The sequence below is a fragment of the Bombus bifarius genome, unplaced genomic scaffold (genome assembly GCF_011952205.1).
Source record: "Bombus bifarius isolate JDL3187 unplaced genomic scaffold, Bbif_JDL3187 scf7180000010271, whole genome shotgun sequence".
NCBI classification, from domain to species: domain Eukaryota; kingdom Metazoa; phylum Arthropoda; class Insecta; order Hymenoptera; family Apidae; genus Bombus; species Bombus bifarius.
In genome coordinates, this window is record NW_022885586.1 from 3,962,809 (window position 1) to 3,985,789 (window position 22,981).

Consider the following 22,981-nt stretch of genomic DNA (forward strand, 5'->3'; position numbering starts at 1 on the left):
AATTTTTGTTCCAGGGAACCTGTTCGTGATAGCAGCGATCCTGCTCGAGCGAAATCTACAGTCAGTGGCGAATTATTTGATCGTCAGTTTGGCTGTCGCTGATCTTATGGTCGCTTGCCTGGTCATGCCCCTTGGAGCAGTTTACGAGGTATCGAATTGTTGAATTTTTACCTGTTCATAAGTAAACCGCGGATGTGTAAACTCATATTTTCGTAAATACGAGTGAAGAAATATAATACGAGTGAACGAGTTAAATATTGCAAAGGATGTTATATTTTTATTATATGTATTTTTGCAGCACGAAATTTCCCAAAAATACATAAAATACATCCGCAGTCTATTTATAATTTATAACTGTAATATTTATAATAGAAAACAATTCCATCGCGAAAAAAAAAACTCGCGTGGTAACGATTTATGAACGATGCTTAATGTTTTATTTGTTGTATTATTAACTAACAAAGTTATTATGAAAGAAGAAAATTTTAATCGACCGATCTTTAAATTCCATGGTAATTTAGCGTATTGCAAGACAAACTGAATGAGTCCAAAAATCCCAAATTTCTCGTATTATACCGTTCGTGTGGTGAGTAGAATTTAATTTTAATTTCAACGTTGATGAACGCTTTTCGCCGAAAAGGGAGAAGGACGAGGCAACTCGGCTCGTTAATTTCTTCTCTGGTGGCTAAAATTTTTCAGAAATTCATTCGAAAATTCGGTTACCGCGTATCTTGTCAAGCTACGGGTAATTTAACGCATTCATTTTACAAATACGTACAGTGGCTCGGAAAAATATTTGAACTCTTAACATATGTATTATACGAGTATAAAACATTATGAAATTTTATTATCACCGTAATAAGACAAGACTGTCCGCATTATAAACTCTAACTCAATTTCTAACCCCTATATACATTTTCAAATTGGCTCCTTTGACCAATATGATCATGATAATCGTGTTTCATTATAGCGCTAATAGAATTTTAAATTGTTTCGTATAAGACACATAATATATATTCATAAGAGGTTTCTTCAAGTATTCGCATACTTTCCTAGGCAATTTCGTAGCAAATGTAGATCGATCATAAGGTTTCTTGCCTCTAAGTTTTACGACGGAACGGTATTCGTTCAAAGCCAGCTATCGAAGATCGTTTGCAGTTAGTGGCTTTAGCCGTTCGATACAATTTGCGCCGGATTAAATTCCATGATTTAACAGAGAATTAACCAAGTAGTTGGCCGAACTCTCGTCATCTCGAAGAAGTACTCATCTTGTGCACTGGTAATAGACCAGTTTAACTTTAATTGAGAAATTGAAAAAAGGATAAGAAAATAAATGGAAGAATGGACCAAGTTAATAGGAAGTTTTGGGAAAATTCGTCATTCTGAGAAAATAATCGCGGAACTCACTAGCACTGTTTTCAACAGTGAACGAGATTCAATTTCAATTTCATTCGTTTCCTCTTCCAGAGGAGCAGCAGGATTGTTTCGGTTTAATGTATTCCAATGGATTTACGAAATCTTAGAAGACTCGAGAGCTCCTGCAACTTGCAGACGATGATGTATAATTAAAACGGACTCCCCATTATGTAAGAAACTCGTTACGCCCGTCGTTCTATGAAAATTAATTACCGTTTTGAAGTTGTTAAGACGATTACCAGGCAACTTACACAATCGTTTACACCGGTCTCGAATAGTTGCCTCGTCGTTTCTATTGTCCCGAATTTCGCGTGATATGATTGAAGTTGCTTCGAAATCCTTGCATCGTGCAACTTGTTGTTCCGAAACCTATGAATCCAGAAAATAGGGAAATCGATTCTTTCGGTCGATGTTGCTGGAATTTAAGAATCTAAGAAATGAAAAAATTAATTATTCTTTCTGTCAACACGGTACTGTATTTAAATAACTTTTATGGGAAAATAACATTCCGTAGCTAGTTATTCGCTGGAGAGGATTTACGTGGGTCGTCGTTAAAGCTTTACTTTGACTTCTCGGATTTGTGACACAATATCTGAAACTTATGAATGTCCCAATCATTTATTTACCTCCACTCTGACCCGGCTCGTTGAACAGAGTACAGTTAAAGATTCTTAAGGATATAGAGAGAACCAAGAATTGAATAATAAAAAGTGGGGAATAATGGGATCTAGAAATGCAAAAATGTAGGGAAGTTAATAGCAAGGGAACGAACATTTCAGGGATTTGGAACTTGGGAAAGTAGAATAATTGGTTCTTTCTATCGGTATTACTTGATAATGAATATTTCAGGGATTCAGAAGCCAAATTGAAAATCTCATCTCATCATACTATAGGAGCTCACTACAGAACATTTAATCTAAATTAAACTGCAGCACTGAAGCAATTTAAGGAATTCGATCATCCAATTAATTATAAAGCCGCGAGATTAGTCGCTTCTGGAATAAAGTTTCGAAAATATCAATAGAATTATTGTATTAACAAAGTCAAGATTAGAATAGATTAGAATAAGAGGAAAAAATCAGTGAACGAAGATTATATTCTTGTAGCTCTGCTGTTGTCGACATATTTCCACGAGAACAGAATAATACTGCGCTCCGATTTCAATGAATTCACACCACATAGGAGCTCCGGAGTCTTCGTTTTATGTTCTTTTCGGAACTTCATCGTACCCGAGGGTCTCCCAATTCGAGCGTTCTGCGAGCAGAGTATCCAAGCGCACGTCTCTGCAAAGAGTTGCGAATGTATCTGCAACGTCTGCGTAACGCGTTCTGCATGTTACGAGAACACCGCTGGAGTTGGAGATCTTTACATTGTGTTCTCAATGCGTTTACTAAAAATGGACGATTTTTAACCGACAAATAGTAAGAAATGCAGAAGCTGTGCGTATGTATAGAAATTCGATAAGAATTCACGATTTATTACGAATTTATTACTACTAAATATAGAAATTAACTTGGTGCTGCTTTCAGATGAATTTACCATTTATTTATCAGCTTTTAGATTAATGCCTAATTCGTTGACACCAGTTTGTTTTTTTTCTATTATTGAAATCTTAAGAAATTGTTTTTTGTTTCTTAATTCACTGGAATCATAGGAGGATACATGAGAGAAATTTCTTCATCTAATAGCTATTAATTACACAGACTAATTAATTCGTCAAACTGACAAACTAGTATTTAATATTTAAACACCGATTACCATTTTATTCCTTTCCCTTTAAGCAGATGTTTTATAAAACTTTTTTCGTATGTAAATTCTACGAAATCCATCTAAGTGTAGAACACAATCTAGCTAAAGTAGGCGTCTACGTTTATCCATCAAAGGGGAGATATATCAGAGGAATTCCAGGGCCTGTAATCCTCCGAAGTGAAGGTGCTCGATCTCAATCTTCGAGCAATTCCTCATTCCGTAATGCACGTGACGGATATACAGCTTCCTAGCTAGACGTCGCAATGAGCAGCTTCTTATTAGCCAAAGAAACTTCTCTACGTTATATTGTCTTAGAAATTATAGACCGCGTTCAACGCTTTCAAGATGATTTACATACGGCCTCTTGACTGTTACTGCCATTCCAATGTTAAGTTAGGTTCCCGCTTAGTTAGACGGTTACTGAAATTCACGTTCTTCTTACCGGCAAACAGCGCCTTTAATGTGTTTCACCATTCTGACGTGTAGTCTTGCCTCTACTCTAAGCTTACGTGCACGCAGGCAAACCGTGATAGCGATTCTTCGCTTTAAACTCGTTTAAAACTGTGCAGCTACTCAAACAAAAAACGTGCGCTGCTGGTCAAAAGCATCTGAACACTTGGCTATTCCTGGCAGGGTGTAATTTAATTACAGAATCGCAAGTAAAAATTATACATTGACCAATGAATCACACAGAAACTGACCAATTCATCGATCGAACTTGATGAAATCGTAAATGGAAACGCAGAGGAAAGTGAAAATTACAAATATTATTTTGAAAAGTTCATCTCAAAATTCGCGATTGTTTATACTATCTCCGTAACGAATAAACTCATGAAAATAAACCCTACATCTGTTGAGATGTTGAATGCTAATTGCGTTCTTGACTAATAAAATTAGGGGAAATTAGTATGTAAAATGATGTTGATCATGGAGTTTGGCTTCTGAGAGGCTCAAATAATAACTACGTTCTGCATTTGTTATTTTATATTTTCTAGCTGTTAGTTGCTTATTAATTCATATATTTCACGTTCATGCATTGTTGCTATAAAATATACGTAAAATGTCCAGATACTTACAAACGGCAATGTAGCCGAATGTGAAAAGCAATTCTAGAAAAAATTCAGTCCAATTCCTGACATTGAATCTTTCGAGCTTTACGATAAATTAAAATCTCCGTTCTATTCATACGTTTAAATTTTTAAGTTTGAATTTGCACAAAGCACCCAACGCGCAACACAGAACCACTGTCACGTCCTTCTCGGAAACACATCGCAGCCCAGTCGGAACTAAAGCAAAGGCCCGCCGGTCACAGACTACACGCCGAGGATTGAATATTTTTGGGAAGCTTTGACAACGTCAGTCGACTCAGTACAAACAAGGCAAGTTGGTCAAAGGTTGAGCGAGCAAGTATTTGTATCTGTTTCTCGGAAGGTGGGAAAGCTGTCTGAACAATTTCCTGTTTCTGCACTTACCAACCGGATTCTGCAAGCTCCTAATTAGAACAAACTATCTTGCCGAACCCGCGCCTTCCTTCCGTCTTTAAATGTTCTCCATTCGATCCTTATTCGCCGCCTTTCCTCTAATCGTTCCCTCGTATATTTGCCTTTCGCCTAATCGTATTACTTCAACTGAACGCCACTCTTGATATCATTCGCCGTCTATACACGTTCACCTTGGTACGTAGCAACAATCCATTCTCTGCTTTTCGCCAATTTATCTCAACTGCCTCGTTGCGACGAGGGCAAGAGAATCGCACCGACACATAGACTCGTTCAATTTTCTATTTCTTACTCGCGAGGATACGGCCGCGTTTAAAGCACATGGCGTGGAAACGCAGTCGCCTTTCTTGCTTCCGCCACTTTTCCCCTCTTCTCCTACTTTCTATCCGACGGTTCTCCGTCGTCTTTCCGCTTGATGGCCGCTCTGCCCTGTGTGGTAATGTAATTGGAAAGCTTGGCCAGTCAAGCCCGGGTGTCGAGCACGCAGCGGTTTCCCGTTCTGTTTTTCCCTGTAGCAGCGTGAGCCGCGTTTGGTTACACGGCGAATTCCTGATGTCCGCGAATTCCTGATGCGCGTTCCACTGCATACCTCGAAACGCTAGCTGTTACTCTACTTATCTAGCTCGTTTCGTTTCAATTTTATTAAGGATGCCGGCAGAATGTTCTTTGAGGATGTAGTCAAATCGTATTAAATGAATGAAATTGTTGGATTTATTTAAGAAGTGTGGTGAACGCCGCAACATGTCGCAACATATATGCGGTTATACTACTAGTTTACACACTTTTGCTTCTACACGTGGTCATTATAATTTAGGCTACAATTTTGTAACTTTTCAAGTGGATATTACGGTAATATACATCACATACTGTGTTGTATTAAGATATTCGTTCGTATGGTGCTTTCATTTTACGTTTATATCACTAGCGTCTGTATTTTCACTCGTGCAGATCCCCACGGCGATTTTCTCCTACGCTCTTACTTTTTTCAATAAATATCAAGGCAGTATGTAGTGTTCAGGATATAACACAGTACTATGAAGGTTCTAAACGTGTTAGAGAAGTCTGTACGCTCCATAATGTGTCGATAAAATGTTTTCTAGTTTGCCACTTTAATTTTATACTACTGGTTTCTACAGTTTCATTCGCGTGTGTTCTCGGCATGGTTTTAGCTCCAACTTTTTAATTTTTTTAAAGAAGTGTCTCGGTAATATTTAATATTGTGTATAGTATATATATGTAGCGAAAAAGATTCTAACACTGTGCTGTAAAAGTAGTTAGCTATTTTTAATCATTGTTCGTTTTCCAAGAATAACAAAATTTTCCGCCGGAAAGTTTTGTCGTGTATTTAAATTGCAAGACGAAGGCTGCTCGTCGTGGCAATAAAAGCTAAGTTAAAAAACGCTACGCTGAAGGAATATTCGTAGTATAAGAATGCTACGAATTTTCTGTTCGACTTCAGGCAGTTCCATAAATGAACGTGTATCCATAACATTCCGTTCGTTCTGAAATTTAATTTCATAGTTCCAGAACTTATATTGTTTGTGCTCTCGTATCGAATAACTAGTTTGCTGGCCGAGTTTTCGCGACTCAAAAGTTTCATTTTTATCGCCCTGTGCTCGGCCTATCTTCTCAAATTCTTTTCTCTTTTCTCCCGTTGTTAGCCAAATTTACGTTGCCTCCTTCCAATTTCCTTCAATTTCCTTTTACCTCCGTTTCTTTGTCCTTCAGCTCATGTCCCTTTTATGCTCTCTTTCTCTTTCATTTCACAGACCAAGAAAATTTTACCTTCTGCATACAGTATATTTTTTTCATGCTTCCTAATGCCACTTTCCCTCGTTCCGAAATTCTTTTCATAATCTTATTTATCTCTTCTTCCATCACCGAATCGTTTATCTTCTGTATCTTCCATAATTCTCTTTAATCGATACTATTATCCGTCAGAATTTAAAACGTTATATTTATCCTTTATTTTATTTCGGATCGTATACGTAGGATTTATCAGATTTTCGTCCTCCTTCAATAAACGTTTGATGAAAGGTATCGATAAAGTAAGAATGGAACGAAATTATGGGAGACAAAGCGCGGGTTAATCGCGCATCTCATCGGATAGTCGATAGAAAATTTCGCGGAATTAATCGGGAATGCGTTCGATTTGGACGGACGATCTAAATTGCCATGTTATTGTAATAACGTTACAAATCGTTGGAATCGCGTTCGCATGACAAAGATTAATTTTATCCTCAGAGATATGAAATAGCAGAGATTTACAAGGGGATTCACACTATGGCGAAATTTATCGGTTCGGCAGACTGCGAATCTATTTAATTTAGTCATCTGTAACTTTACATTGAAGTATGTATTCCCTTTCGTTTTGTGCAGCTTTACATTATTTTAAAATACATACGTCGAATATTCGCACGATGACATTTTCAACGAAGAACGATGGACGAATCAAAGGTAATCAATGGACGAGGCAAAGAATGTCACTCGTCAAACATATGATATTTCATCGACGAGGCGACATGGAGAAGTCTGGCTGGCACAAATTTAATGGAATATTGAGAATAAATCGGCGCTCGCGTAACTTATTGCTCGCCACGACGAATGTATCATTACGGACAGATATATCATACATGCAGAGAACCGAAATTTACAACACTTTCTATCCATTTCCACTAATTCTCGATTGAAAACCATCAAAATGCATTGTGAAGGCAACGTTCCATTTAGGAAATTCTATCTCACAAAAAGGAAAATACTCGTACACTTGTCGTAGAAAACTTTTATATATTGCGTGTCTGACACATTTTCAAATTTCCTTAGCATTGTATTAAAAAATTAGTATATATTAGGTTGTCCGGAAATTGTCTTTCTTTCGCAAACGTGTTTTTTATAACAGTGCACCTTCGTACAAACGTGAAGCCAAATCTGTGAAATGTCACGGTGTTTATGTCAACAGAACAAAATGGATCGTACGTAATTCCACAAAATGATATAAAACGGAAAACGTTGTGCGTCTATTATTTCTTCATAAAACAAAAGATACTTTTCGGACAACCTAATAACACGAATAATATTCTTAAACGTATAATTGGTGTTAAAGATGGACTGAATAAATATCGTGATTTATACTATAATTTATAATTGACTTGTTAAATGCTTCGATGATTGTTGTAAAACGTACATTTGTGATAAATATCTTCTAACTTCTATATACATTTTCTGATTCGTTTCAACTCTCACCAATATCATCGTGATATTGGTTTCTCGTTGCGATTCTAAAGAAATTTCAAAACATTTTCTACAAGACGCATAATACAGTCGTAACATATTCCTGTAAGTGCCTGGATATCTTTACCTTAATTTACGTAAAAATCCAAGACGTTAATTTGTCTGCAGACATAAGCTATCCATTGAAAAAATTGAAGCGAAACGAGCGCGCAGAATTAGACGAAGTAAGAAGGGTCGAAAGAAAACGAGAAACTGCTGAGAAACATTGCTATGCTTCTCAAGGTAAATGCACTTATTTGAAAGCTCGTGATATTGCGAGCTGCTCTTAGTGTGTTCCAAGGATGCGATGTTCATGCTGAGGAGCAAGCTTAACCCCGTGTAAAGAATCTGTGTCTGTGTCTTGAGAACGTGGCAAGCTTATTTGTCGCGACTCGTCTCGTCTACAATTTTCCTTAGCTATTTCCTTTCCCATTTCGCGTCGACTCCGTGTATCGGATGATCCAACGAAGCTTGACTGTATCCTTCGCCGCGGCTCCCTCCATTTCGAACGGTATTAATACACTGATTGGAATTGCTGGTCTTTCCATCCGCGAAGATGGGAGCTTGGATTAACCTTATCTTCTTCCATTTCAAGAACTGTGAATTATATTGTGAATCAGTGCACTGGTAGTTTTTATAAAATAGTTATGATATACTGTATTTATAATTACAGCGTATTTAATTCTAGCATTTACGTACTAATTAATTAGGTCCAATATATATTCGTGTGATATGGTGGAACTTGCGTACAAAATTGCCTAGAAAAATTTGATAATACGAAATGGAGACGTATGAAGTGTAAGAATAAAACGCTTCGTTGCGAAATAAGGGTACGTGTCAGTTCAAAAATTAGTTACGTTTTTCCAACTTGTAAGAGCATTTCGTTGCAGAGGATGGAGTTGTTAATTAATCATGAAACTAAAAAGATGATACGTTTCAAGGTTAACATACAATTCTCAAAATCTCGGCCCACATCGCTATGATCTTCAATTCACCATTCAGTCTTCTTACATGAAAAGTAAGAAAGATTCTAAGTGGAGGCGTCTGTATATTTGATCGTCTTAACATATTCTTCGGACGACAATTCATCACGACACGCATCTGGTGTAGCCATAATCTAACATTCTCATTTTAAATATGGAGTTCTGTGACTACAAAGTCTACTGCAAATTAAATGGTTCTTGTGTTGTAAATGTGTATAGGTTTCCACGCTTTGTCGGCTAGAGCAGATATTAAATTCGATGCAAAGTCAAAAAGCATTCCCCGCGATACTACAGGAACGTTTACTTCCAGCATCTTCACCTTTCTGCACGAAGCTGTTCCATTTGTTTGTCGAAGAGTTTAGCTCCCTTTGGTGGGCGTGCCAGTGCACACATTGTGCCAGCATTTCCACTGAAGTATGCTTCTGCGCATAAAAGTAGCTGGAATGACTGCTTTTCTTTCCCCTCTTTCTTTTCTCTTTACCTTCCTTCTTTTTATAATCCTTTTTATTTTACGTTCTCCTTCTTATGATTATTTCGGAGCGTGGTGCTTGTGAAATTTAAAGGTGCATCGGTGGCCTCGTTGTCTCGTTTTTCCACGCCTCGATCAGAACTGTCGAGAAATCTACTCCGAGACTCGAGATAGTTGTCTTTAAATTGCAACACGGGGATCGACCCGTTCCTCGATAATGATCCCGTTGTGGCGTCATTATCCGGAGAAACGAGTTTCGCGTGTTATTCGCGAATTATCGATACGTGACTGTCATCGCTGACTGTGTTTTAACCGTTGAGAATTCGCGGCCAGCACGGTTCATCGATGAAAGGTCGCGACAGATGTACGATAATAAAATACAATTCTATCGAAATTTCTAGATGATTTAATATTGTGAATTCTATTATTTTCGATCAGATACCTGACATCTATATAATTTTCACTTAAAATTTCCAAATTTCCGGATTGTCTGAAATTGTGATAAATTATGGCCCTGTGTTATCAAAAAGATGCTTGGGAATGCTACAATTTCACTGTTTTATGAAACTCATATCTGCTTTTGTTCGGCGCGAAATTAAATTCTTCATAACTTGAGAAATGAGACTTAGACAATATTTTTGTGCATGAAATTTCTTCATTATCTCGATGTGTAAAATCATATAAAAATGTCGCTCGTTTTTCTTAACATATTGTATGGTTTCTTACGAGTAGAATAAAAAAAAAAAAATGATTCCGAACCTTTACGTAATAACGTACATCACTTAACGTCATTTTCTGCATTTACTATTTGAAATCTTTAAACGGAAGAAGCTCAGTCTCTTTCAGAATATTTCTCCCTTTCACAGATATTTTTCAATTTTGTCGCTAATTACTCGCCTCCTGTTTAATGAATTTTTAATTTAGCTGAAATTCCTATCAAAGGAGAGTCACAGATAAAGCCGTGCTTCGACCAATGATTCATGAGTCTTTCAAATATTAAATTCAACCAATCGAGTGAATCGGTTTAACGAACGATACCGAACTGTACATAACGTGGCACGTTGCTATTTGACGTTAACAAACAAATACGCAAACGGCAGCGAAATGATAAATTCAAAATCAAACAGAACGAAATACACCGTGTGTTCGACCTGTCGACTTACATTTCGTCTTCAGAATATAGAGACGATGATTTCTTCCTACTTGCAAGATTTTCAAACGAGTTATTCGCACTGTCTCGTTACGTATGAATTGCGTTTGATAGAGTTTGATTCGATGATGGAAGTTCGAAAAACGATAGACACGTACAGCGTCTGGAAAAATTCATTCCATCAGGATTCGCGATGGTGATGCCCCTTGAGAGTTAATAAACGCTCGTGCGAGAAGTTACCATTGAAATATTTACGAGGCAACCATATTTTCGCGGTGAAACATGATTCGTTGGATTCTACTTTACTCGAACGATCTGTAGGAAAGTTGTTTTTTCCTAATACGATATTTAAAAATATTGCTAAGAATTATTCTTTAGAATTTTAGAATTACTCCTCCTTGGTTTATAATTGCGTGCAAAGTTATAAAAAATTGTAAAAAAATTAAGTAGATGACCTACAAAAATAATAGAAGAATAATACTTACCTTTGAGACAAGGAAGAAGGCGCGCCCGTGAAGTCGGCAATAAAATCAAGACGGACACGTTTTGGATTATCGTCGTGTTTACGAGGATTTTAAAACGAGGCTGCCTAATAGGTTTACCCTGACGAGGTCGCCGTAAAGCTTCGTAAAACACGGTTAAACCCGCGGGATCCTTTCAACGCGAAATCGTCATAAGGACTCTTTACGTTAGCCATCACGAGAAAGCTCCGGCTAGTACGAAAATATTATCCAGCCTTCTTGTCACATAAACGACCGAGACATAATCTCAAAGAAGAGAAGCATATCGATCCAACAGTGCATCTGCTTCATAGAATTTTCAAACTCTTTGCCGTAATTGAAGTATTAAAATCCAACGGGACGTTCGACGCTTGGAATAGAATTCCAAATTTTCCGTGAATTTGAAAAGTTTGCTACGAAGATCTTGCAATAAAAAGCAGAGAAGTTTCCGAGTAAAACAGTGTACACACGTTGAAGTAGAATATCAAAGAAGCGGTTTAACGGACGTTGTCAGAGGAGCTAGAATTTATCTAAACGATGATAAAACGTGGAAGCTGACTGTTAGCGCTGTGAAAGGAACAGAACTTGCAATCGTTAGAATCTTCTGTATCGTAAAAATCCAACGAAGATATCGTCAACTGTAAATGCTCTTGGATCCTCTTGAATGTGGACACGTCGAACTACGGAGTATTTGTCGAGAGCTCCCAAAGAATGAGAAACTTATCCTAAGGGAACGACGCGACAGGTCGCGTTCGAAATTCACGGCTGAAGTTGAAAGTTCGAAGTCTCGAAGTGGTGAAAATTTCGCCAACGTGTTACTCCAATACGCTATGAGAGCTCTCTATCAGTGATAGCAACATCTTTGTCGTGTTAGAGCACATGTAGATGATGTAGGTGAATTTGCAGGTTGTGGAGATTACGACTACTCGTTGATCGTGGGTTTACGAGTCATTCGTTTGTAAGTTTTATTCTCTATGGGACGATACAGAACGTGTGCAAGTGATCTATCGATTTTCATAGCGAGGAATATTAGCGTTTAATTCGGATAAAAGTAGTATTTTCTTGGAATATTCTTCTTACAATTTTTAGTATTCATCTTCTCATCTAACTTCAATCTGAAATTTTGGATAAAAGAAGATTCGCTTTATCATTTGTATAATCGTAACTATCGTTCGTTGATGAATTTCATTCCTTGTACAATAAAATTGTACGAAACGACATGCATGGAAATGATCTTGATTCTAATGCATTGATTTTAATAATAAGGATAATTTTAATAATATGATTATAATATTTATATTATTTATATTTATATTTGATTTAATAATATGAATAATATGATTTTAATAATAAAATTCGCGCTTCAAACACTGAAGGTGCCATTTTCTTCAAGTGTGTTCTTCTTTTAAAAGCCGTTTTTCTTTACAAGCTACGCATTCCTCTCAACTTGTAGCATTTATCACCGTCACCGAGATTTTTAGATATTAAAGTGAAAGAGTATTTTCTGTCATTCGTAAACGTGCGAACGAGGATGCAATATCGTCGACTTTTTCTGGTCGGATAGCAACGCGATCAATGAGAAATCACGCGCGCAGCGTCAAGGGAAACCGTAACGAATTGAGAGAAAATAAAATCGGGACAACTGGTTCGACGGGAGAAAGGTTTATGTACACATGGAAAGAGAATGGCCGACTTGGAGCAAGAAAAGCAAGCGAACGTTCCACGTGTGCGAAAAGCTTTCAAAGGATCCGACGCTTATCCGTGAATCCAGCTGGAAGCCATAGAAGGATGCAATTGAAATTGAAGGTCCTATGCAGTCTTCGAAGGTTTCGATACAGACGCACGTAAAACTTTTACATTCGAATCAAGGACGCTCTGACTAAGGGAATGCGGATCATATGGGCTGGCAGCTAAGGAAATGCGGATTTTGTCGATACCGACTAATCCGCATTCCTTAGTTGCGAAACCATTCAAATGTACATAAAATACATAAAGACGTACGAAGATACGTAAAGATTCGTAATACGTCGAGTATACTCGTCGAGCATTTGCTAGCATTTCATCCCCCGCATTCTACCCGAAATTTCTTCTTTTGTCTTGTGTCACATATTACTCTCGATATAATCGGCTGACGAATTCTTCGAAGAAAAGATCGCAAACGATCCGACTCTGAGTTGAATGAAACACTGTAGCGTAAAGAACAGCGAAAAATAGTAGATTGTAGATAATATTTAATATAAATGTCATGAAAGCTGTCTTGAACAAATAATAACAAGTGTTAAAAATGATAGATAATAATAGATCATAATGGGATATAATGAATAAATGGCTGCTGGAATATCTTTTTCATCAAGTGTTTTGCAGTTTCAATGTACATCTTCGTTTCGTATTTTATAATTATATTCATGACAGTCGTGTCTCATTATAACGCTAATAAAATTTCAGTACATTTCTCATAACTAAATGGCAAACTTTTATGGGAAATTCAAAGCTAGAAAAATGCACAGAATGCAAATAATATGGAAAAATCTATAAAATATGGAAAACGTAGCTGCCGTTCATAATATTTCACTGATTTTTGATTCTTTCATGAAATTTTGCATAAATATCTGTCTACTTATAACGCATGATATATTGACAACAGATTTTTATAAATAGCCAAATATTGCCAAGCATCGTACTTTCGAACTATTACCACGCTATCGTTTTATTATTAATGCTGACGCATATTTTCGAAAATCGAACGATGCCAGTAAAAAAGTAGACACGCGTGACTTATCGTTCCTCCTTTTCGTTCTGCCCGATTTCCTTTTTACGCGGAGTAAGCAAGCGAGAGGTGAATGCGCGAATTCTTATAAATAGTCGTGGAAACCCGATTTATTTTTCTCCTCCGAACACGACAAAGCACCGTGGCCTCTCCTTACTTATTTTTCAACCAAGCCACCCTTTATCTACCCGTCTTGACGTTTCTATTCTCGATGCATCCTTCGTCCCATCCCGGAACGTCTGCTTATTGAAAGGTTCTCGTACCGATTGCATGACATCCTTCCGCTTCGTCGCGTGTCATATTTCTTTCCTGCATGCAACTGGAAGACACGCTTGACCGTTCGCCGCTTCTCCTGGAAAATTGCTCGTTTCTATAAAATCGTTTGTCTGGATGCAACGAACCGAGCTTCGATAGGCGGGCCATGGCTGGAACGTGACTGAAATTTTTGTAAAAGTTTCTTCGAGAAGATTGACCTCTTTTTCTGCCCTGAAATTGATCTTCAAATTGAATGGAAGATGAAACTGAGGTGGTGTCTGCATCAAAATTGACATCGAGAAAGATCTGCCAGAATTTCAAAAAGTTATTTCGTTAATTTGGAAACCTGCAATCGACATTTCAATCTTTTTCATTACGTTTTCTTGGAATTATGGGAATTTCAAGATACCGGTCGGTGTATACATATGTCGAAGTTGTACGTGAAACGTTAAATGCATTTTCGTCGGTACCATATTCTGCGGATTGATTGTTGATTTCCTAATAATTGCAACAATGAAACACGAAACGTTTTAAATATTATCTCGAGTAAAGATTACACTGTGTTTTCCTGATATATAACCAAACACACGTGGCAAGTTTTCAGCCCCTTACGCTATAATAATCCAATAATTTTTCCTCCTAAGGACGACACCTGTAAATAGAACTACCCTTGGAAGAATTTCAAGAAGGTTTCGAAAATCCAAGATCGTCTTTCACCCAATTTAATATCGCTCAGAATCGTGTCAGTTGTTACGTGCGTTTAAAGAACTTCTTCGTCGGAAAAATTCGATTCGAACGTTTCTCGAATTTCGCGAAGCGTAGTTGATACCCGTGTCCTCTTGGTAAAATTGTTAGGAAAGCTTAATCGTCGAATTGAATCGTTCTTCGGAACTTTATTTCGACCAAAAACTGACTTTCTGAGCTGTCGATTCCATCCGGATGGATTGATCCAATTTTTAAGTTATCTCGCGATTGCGTGCGATAGACGAGGAACTTTCATTGGCAGTCAGCCTCGGGGCGGAAGTAGAAGATTATTGATCGAAGTTGAACGAAGAAATGTGCTCCAGAGGGGCTGGTTCATCGGCTGATTGCACGCATGTACAAAGTATTGCGGGGAGGAAAGGGGCAAAAGGGCGAAAGAAGCTCGCGATAAAATAAAGCTTAAGTAGTATTTAGCGCGACATCCTGCGTTTATTCAATAATTGCCGGTCTCTTTATACTTAGTACTTAAAACAATTACGGGAGGAGCGACACCCTAAAGCTTTACTGAGTCTGAGAAAATTATTTACTCGTTGATAATTTAATCGTATTCTAAATTGAGCGCATTGTAAACAAGCTGTAAGAGCGATAAAGGGGTGCGAAAGGGCAAGTCAGGGGTTGAATCAGACGCTTTAATCTCTCTTGCATGTCATTTTGACGAACGATAAAAAAAGCACTACGTGTATATTTGAAATTATTATTTTATCGTCCTTTGCTTCGCTCGAAAGTGAGGAAAATTAAGAACTTGGACTTCCACGATAGAATTATCAGCGGAGTCTATGGATGTTGGATTTTTCAGGAGAAGAAAAATAATCATTTTATTTATCTCTGTGGGGCGTGAAAGAATTTCGCCGTTTCAAAGGTTGCGTTCAACGGTTTTGTTAAACGTGTCCTAAATGCGACTGCATTCTGCTACTTCCGGTTTTCTTCACTCGAAAGAATCGCCCGATGCGCATGGTAAAAAGGACGCAGTTTCTTTCTATAGCGTCCTCCGTATCTCGGGATGCCTGTGTACCGTTCGTTATTGTTCAGCCGTTCCATTTCTGCTGATCTCGGCCCCGAATATATATGTATATACACCCTTATTCCGTCTCTCTCCACTGCATCGCATTTTTCTCAATTATTTTCTTCTCGTTTTCAAAACGTTTTGAGACCGTTCGAGAACGTATTGTAAAACAAACGTCGTTGAATTTTTTCGCCCAGGAATTAACATTTTTATTTGATAAAAATAAAATGATCAATTACTCTTTTTTTCTGGGACTGATATAGCGATTTACAAAGATATTTCGACAGTTATTATAGAAAACTTTTATCAATATATTGTACATGTTGTATAAAGAATTTTGAAATTTTATCAGCACCGCATCGAAACATGGCCGTTCCAACTACTAGGTTGTCCGAAAAGTTTCTTTCGTTCTATGAGGAAATAATAGACGCACAACGTTTTTTATTTTATACTATTTTGTGACATTTCACAGACTTGGTTTCACGTTTGTATGAAGGTGCACTGTTGTAAAAAACACAAATTTGAAAGTAATCTGATTATGCGTACAGAAGTTACGAAATTTTTACTGTAATCCTGTATTTGAAAAAAGATTGATATACGCCACGAATAGTTCAATTAAATAAATAGAAAGTCGCACTAATTATTTCGGTTCGTTAACCTAATGGATAATTGATTGTTTAAATATTTTTGTGACCTCTGGAAAATGTATGTTTGCACTAAATATTTCGTGGTTTTGAAATTTTTAAATTATTCTATAACACGCATAACAATATATATCTATAATAGGTTTCTACAAATGTTCGAGTATATTCGTGAGCATTTGTAGATTCTCCAGAAGCGTCGATAGATTTTCTAGAACAAATTGTTCAGCAGAAGAGGAAGAGAAAAATGTGGAAAGGCGAAGCGCGATAGGAGTCACTGGCAAAGACAAAAGTCGATTGGCTTTCGGAGCTAGATTCCAATACCATGAATGGACTTTTAAGCAGGCGTGCGTCACTCTTTCCTATATATCTTCTCCTCTCTTATCAGTCGAGCTCTTCCTTCCTTCCAATCTTTTGCCCCTTGTCTTGGGGATTCTTTGAACCGACCTCGCTCTGATTTCACGCGAAATGCGCCAGAATAACAGAAAAAACGCTAATTACTGCAAGGAAGCCTTTCGTTCGAAGTTTGATTGTTAAGGCTTCCTGAAAATTTGTAGTGCGGGGTATTTTAGCAATAAGCAAAACTTATTTGTTAACGTCAAATGTGTTTTTTCAAACGTTTATAAAAATTCGTAAAACTTCATCAATTCATTAACTTTCTAAAAGATTTGTATCCTCGCGTCTAATAAATTATCTTTATTCTCAATTATGTCGTATTAAAGTTCTTCCATTTAATCATGGACTGACACAAAAGTCAGAAAATCGAGAAAAATATATTATCAAGTTTCTCTCCCGATCTTCATATTAAAACTCCAACAATTGAAAGTACAAAGTTTAAGAGTTGCTCAAAGTAGAAAGATCCAGGAAGTCTAAATAGTTGAAAATGCCCGCGTAATTGTCAACATCAGCTAAATATTCGGCAGTTTCCTTGACTATGAAATGCATGCGTCCAAACCAAATAAATATTCAACTCTTAAAACCAGTTCAGAAGACTAAAATATTCTCGTGCGTATCATAAACTTTAAAATGTTTTATTCCAAAGATTCCACCTTTCAAAACAATTTTCTAAATAATACTCGTATTTTTTGGAAATTTAATGACTCTCTGTCAGACAGTCTGTAACAACGTCTTTACGGCCGACAGCTAGGGAAAGGGGATGCTGGTTAGTAAAAATAGAAAGTGAAGACTCTCGACAAAGGATGGAGGTTTTTTGCAAGGTGTGTAGCTGAATTTTTCAAGGAGCGAAGCAAAGGACGATATTCCGTCGAGTGGTTCTTCGGGGACGTGGAAAAATGTTCTCACATGAATTGTATCCTTTGTGAAGTGTCATTAATTTCCCACCCTGGTCATCTCCCTTGGTAACTTTCAGTTCTATACCCTGCCTCATTTAACCGGCAGTTCTCGATTCAACGAGCCTGGCCTGATTTCGTTTATCCGAGATAACCGAGGTCCCCGAATGTAAGTGGAAATTGAGTTCGCCTGAGTCATTTCACGTAATACTTAAGGCCTTATTTCGATGTCGTTTTCCTCGTCTACATTTAGGTTCCGTCCCTTCAGGGTTCCATATTAATTATTCGGCTGAGCTTGTTTAGGGGCCGTACAAAGGGCCGTAGAGACGAATTTAATACAGGTTTTGTGATTTATTGTTCTCGTAATTGATTAGGGTTCAGGATATACGGTTTCCTTTACAACATACTCTTGGGTTTCATGGACAGTGATGAACATTACAAAGGAGTTGAAAGTCTTTAGCTTGTTAATCGAGGATGAGAAGTTGCCAATCTCCTGGATGTAATAGTTCCTTTATTGAGAAACATTACAAGCGAACTGGAAGTCTTTAACTTGTTAATTGAGAAAGAGAAATTGACAGTCTCTTGGGCGTAATAATTTCTTTAATTGAGAATTATCTATAGTTTTTATCCTTATTAAAAGTAGATTAAACCAACTACAAATGTATTTCGCAAGAACTAAAATCGACATAAATAAAACTCGTTGCTCTCTATTGAATTTCAATTTCGTGATCGTAGAAACCTTTGCCTAAGTTATAACTCGATTGTCAGGTGCAATATATTTAGGAATAGTAATCGATTTAATACATTGAAACATAGATAAAAAAAATGATGACTACGAACGTGACTTTTTAAAATTTATCTGAAGGATTATGCGTGAAAATATGTGAGTCATCTATTCTTTGAAATATTCAATAGGTACATATACTATGCAAATATCTGTATAATGAAGTTGGAAAATTTATAAACAAGCGACGTCGATGAATACTGAGTCGCACTCGTTCGACTCCGTTTATCTATTAACGATAAGCATTCGACTGACAATCGTTTCACTGTAAGACAATATTCCTCGAATTGGTTCGACTAACAATAGGAAGTTTTCCAAGTGATATATACTAGTGAGTTTACCAGGTGATATATAATATAAGGATTGACGTCAAGGAAGTTTGACACTTCGCTCATTAAATGTTCCATCTGCAACTCGTATTTTGAGCACTGCATTTCGAACCAGGCGTTATGACAGTTTTGGCACTTGTTGCTCGGAATTGGGGGCATTAATTTCGCTGGATCTCGATTGGAATCGATTTGTCTTCGAGTTACTGCGGCGTCGACCGATTTAGAAAGATCGAACAAATACCTGCCAACGCTGCTTTCAATCAAATTCGGTCTGATCTTGTGTAATTTATTGAGAATTCAGTTACATCTTGCGCAAATTTAATAATCAAAATATTTCATTCACAAACTACTAAGCCGATTATTTCCAACTTTTTTATTTCATTATGTATTTTGTTGTTATATTTTCTCAGACTACTTGCTTTCTACAAATTTGTGCGCCTCTAAGCTTCACGTAGACGCATAGATAAGACATACAGAATACATAATGTAAAGATACATAGAACATACAGGAAAATATGTATAAATATATATAGAATATAAATGTGTAAGTAGAGAGAAATGCCTACAGAGCACAGTACTATTTTATTGTAACTTATACATTAATAAAATTCTTCCAGCCAAAATATTCTCAAAATTCCTAAAAGTAATAGTTGCGCCACAGATGTTTACCTTCAGAAATTTTTTATCTCAACAACGTAATAAAATTCCACTTTCAGCAAAAAGTTTCTAACCGCCACTGCACTTAGTTAACCCTTTAACAGTACAATAATATATCAAGAAATTTAGAACGAACAATTTAAAAAATAATTATATACAAAGCTTCTTCTTATCCTCAAAATTCCTTGTATTTCTAGTATCGAACATAAGAGATAAATCCCTTCAACTTTTTATAGTAAAAAATTATCAATAATTATCTTACATATAATAACATTTAAGATATCAAATTTATAATACTCTATTTGACGATTTGCGCGAGTCTTTTTCGTGCCACACACTCAGAGAGTCAAAGTACTCCATATTTAATGCGATTATAATATATAAACGATAACTTCTCGTAATATAATTTGTAATCGTTATAATTATCCACAAAGGTAAAAATTTATTACGGTGAATTATTAATACTACCAGAAATTTAATCACACGAAGCATTAATCTTCATTTGGAATGTCTGAAAAGTTGCACCAAAACTGGTTAATTATTAAAAAGCAATCAGAGTAAGCCAAAAATCAATATCGTATTCATACCCACTGACCAAACCGTTTCTGCTTTAGAATTTACAGCATCATACAGTATATCGTGTAACACATTCAGGCATCGACCTATGGCAAATATCGAGAGACCCCGAAATCCACGTGACAGTTGATAATTAGAGAAACGTACATAGTCACGATCTCTCGAAGCAGAAAAAATTTCGAAAATATCAGAGGCATGGGCGGTCTGCTGGAATACTGATACCGATGTATCGATCCTAATCTCCTTACGAATATGTTGCGCACTGACACGAGCAGATGATTTACGAGACCGGTGCGTTGTGGCAGCCGAGCCAGAGTTTCTATTGTATGCGAACAAACGCTTTCCAACCCATCTACCGATGCCCAGTCTCGTGATATTCAGATAGTTGTTGTTCAACACATCGGCGAACAACGTTGCGATTACGTTCACGGGTGCGCCGATCGTCTTGCTTCTCCGTGTAATGGATCACGGACGAGAAGAAAAAAAAAAGAAGAAAGAAAGAAAACATGCACATCCTGAAAATTAAATTCTGTTTCCAGAGAAAATATCTTCCATCGATGCGGTACGATACGACTCCTCCAGACTTTTTCCTTTCCACATACTTGACAAATTTTACTTGTCGACGATTGAATTCGTCGCCTTTCCGCGTTCTTTTTCAACGTGTACATATACGGTAAGGCAAGGTTGTTTCAACTATCTAAACTTTGATGTGTCAAAACCACAAAAACAACTTCGTGTAGATTAACTTCGTGTTGTTGTGTATTATAAGACGCTGTTAGTTTTTAATACACTAACGAAAGAGTAAGAAAACATCGTGTACTTTAGATATAGCAAGAGAAAATATCGGAAACGAGGAAATGATTTGAATATCGCAGAGAACAACGATCGTCGATGACTGTCGATATAAGTAGATGATATATTTCACTCTATGTATCGCGTTATCGATATCGAGTTTAAACATAGATCGCATGAAAATTGTTGGTAACCAAATTTGACAGATAACAAAGCACATTACTTATCTGGCCTCGAGTATCCTTCTCGATAAAACAGCCATGTCTCACTGCAATTTATTTTTAAGTTCATTCGGTTAATCACACAAGACCAAATAGTTAAGAGGCTTTTATCGATCGATAAGCAGGTTGCGTAATCGAACAACAATTGTAAACGTGTTCCGCGGCGGTTTAAGGCGGAAACAAATTGAATGGAAATTAGAGAGCGGTGGCCTCGTTTCGTTACGTAAATGCTCGAATAGAGGAACAAAGGAGGATGAAAAAAATGTCGACTTTATCAAACCAAGGAAGCTGTCTTCTGCAACTTTGACAGAAGCGGAAGAAGCTTTATTTAGAAACACGCTCGGTAAGCGACACCGAACGCTCTTCAGGGATTCGAAAAATGGGACAACGTATTAAATCAATCGTCGCTCCTATTTTACCACTCGCATCAGCTTTGTTTTTCTTTCCACCTTCTCGTGATTTAGGATTTCTGTGCACGAACGCCTTTGAATAGAAGACTCGCACTCCGGTTTGCTTTCATATCGGACACAATCGCCATTTTTATTACTTTAGAAAATTATTAATAAATAGTGATAAATTATTAATAGTTTATTAAACATCATGATAATGAACGACGCTGAATATAAAGACCATGGACGAGGGTCATCCGATATTTGTAATTAACGAGCCACGCATATTTATCGAATCAATTTTCGATACATTCGCGCTCGAAGAACAACAAAACTACATCGATACGAGAGAATTTTGATCGACATGGAGTACGATAGTTTCGTTCAATTAACTTTCTACGCGTAGGTTTTGATATGTACATTTCCTGCTAGGAGAAGATTAGAAAAATTGTTTCAAAAATATAGCACGAAAAAATGTACTCCTTTCTTCTTCCTATTAAGATAAGCTTCCTCCTACGTACGAGTTAACGCGCGTACTTTCATTAACATTTAATTAACTGCGTGATTCTTTTAATATGGAAAGTTTCACGAGGGGAAAAAGCTAGAATGGAGGAAGGTTGAGACGACAAATTTTTATTCGTTCTCGTTTATGCGAGGTATAAGAGAGATACACAAGGGAAGGCAAAGAAAGGATCCTCGCTCTTTTCTAACGCAAAGGGTCCTTCATAAAGTACGCTGCTTTTCCTTTTATTTACCTCCTATTCTTTGTTCTCTGCGTCGGCAAAACTCATAACTTCGAGAACTATACATTCAAGCATACGTGTCTTCTAGTAGGAAGAAGCAATTCCCCGAGCACATGTTACGAGCTTACACGAAACATCAGAGAAATGAGCGATCGCTACTAACAACAGCAACATTATGAGTAAATTTTTGCAACTCGCCAGACTTTCAGTACACGTACAGAGTTACTGTCGTCTCATTCCTGAATCAACAAGTAAATATAACTCATAAAACTGCTACATCAATCAACGTGAATAAACAATAAACAAAATTAATCAACTCACTTTATGCAGAGTACATGTAGTAAATTCCAAACCAATTTAGAATCTTCGTTCCACTGCTAACAAACTTGTCGTAAGCAAACTTTCCACAGAAATTAACATATTTATCATAAAATTCATGCAGAAAGTCGATTGAGCCGAATTGAAATTAGCAAAACTTTGAACCGCTGTAACTTTGAAGATAGTAACTTCTGATCAATGAGTGAACGATTAGCGGAAGCGTGGAAGCTTCACCTTTAAAATACTTTCTCATTTATCACGATACAACTTCCGGTTCCGGAGATATCACCGTGTAAAGACGATGGTAATTTTCAGCCGTTTATTGTCTCTGTCCTTGTCGCCTGCTCGCGCTTTTCTCTCGCGACTCGTCACTGTCTTATCATAAGCTCGCGTCAAACGCGCTGGTCAGCGATAGACGC

The 22,981-nt window shown here is 37.1% G+C and overlaps 1 protein-coding gene across 3 annotated transcripts in view; it reads left to right on the forward strand.

Moving 5' to 3' along the window:
• LOC117216319 (5-hydroxytryptamine receptor-like) overlaps positions 1–22,981 on the forward strand; it is a 43,769-nt gene that overhangs the window by 12,753 nt on the left and 8,035 nt on the right. For all 3 annotated transcript variants that reach the window (XM_033462934.1, XM_033462938.1, XM_033462937.1), the window contains exon 2: positions 15–148. In XM_033462934.1, the coding sequence (XP_033318825.1) occupies positions 15–148 (134 nt within the window). The remainder of the gene's footprint in view (positions 1–14; positions 149–22,981) is intronic.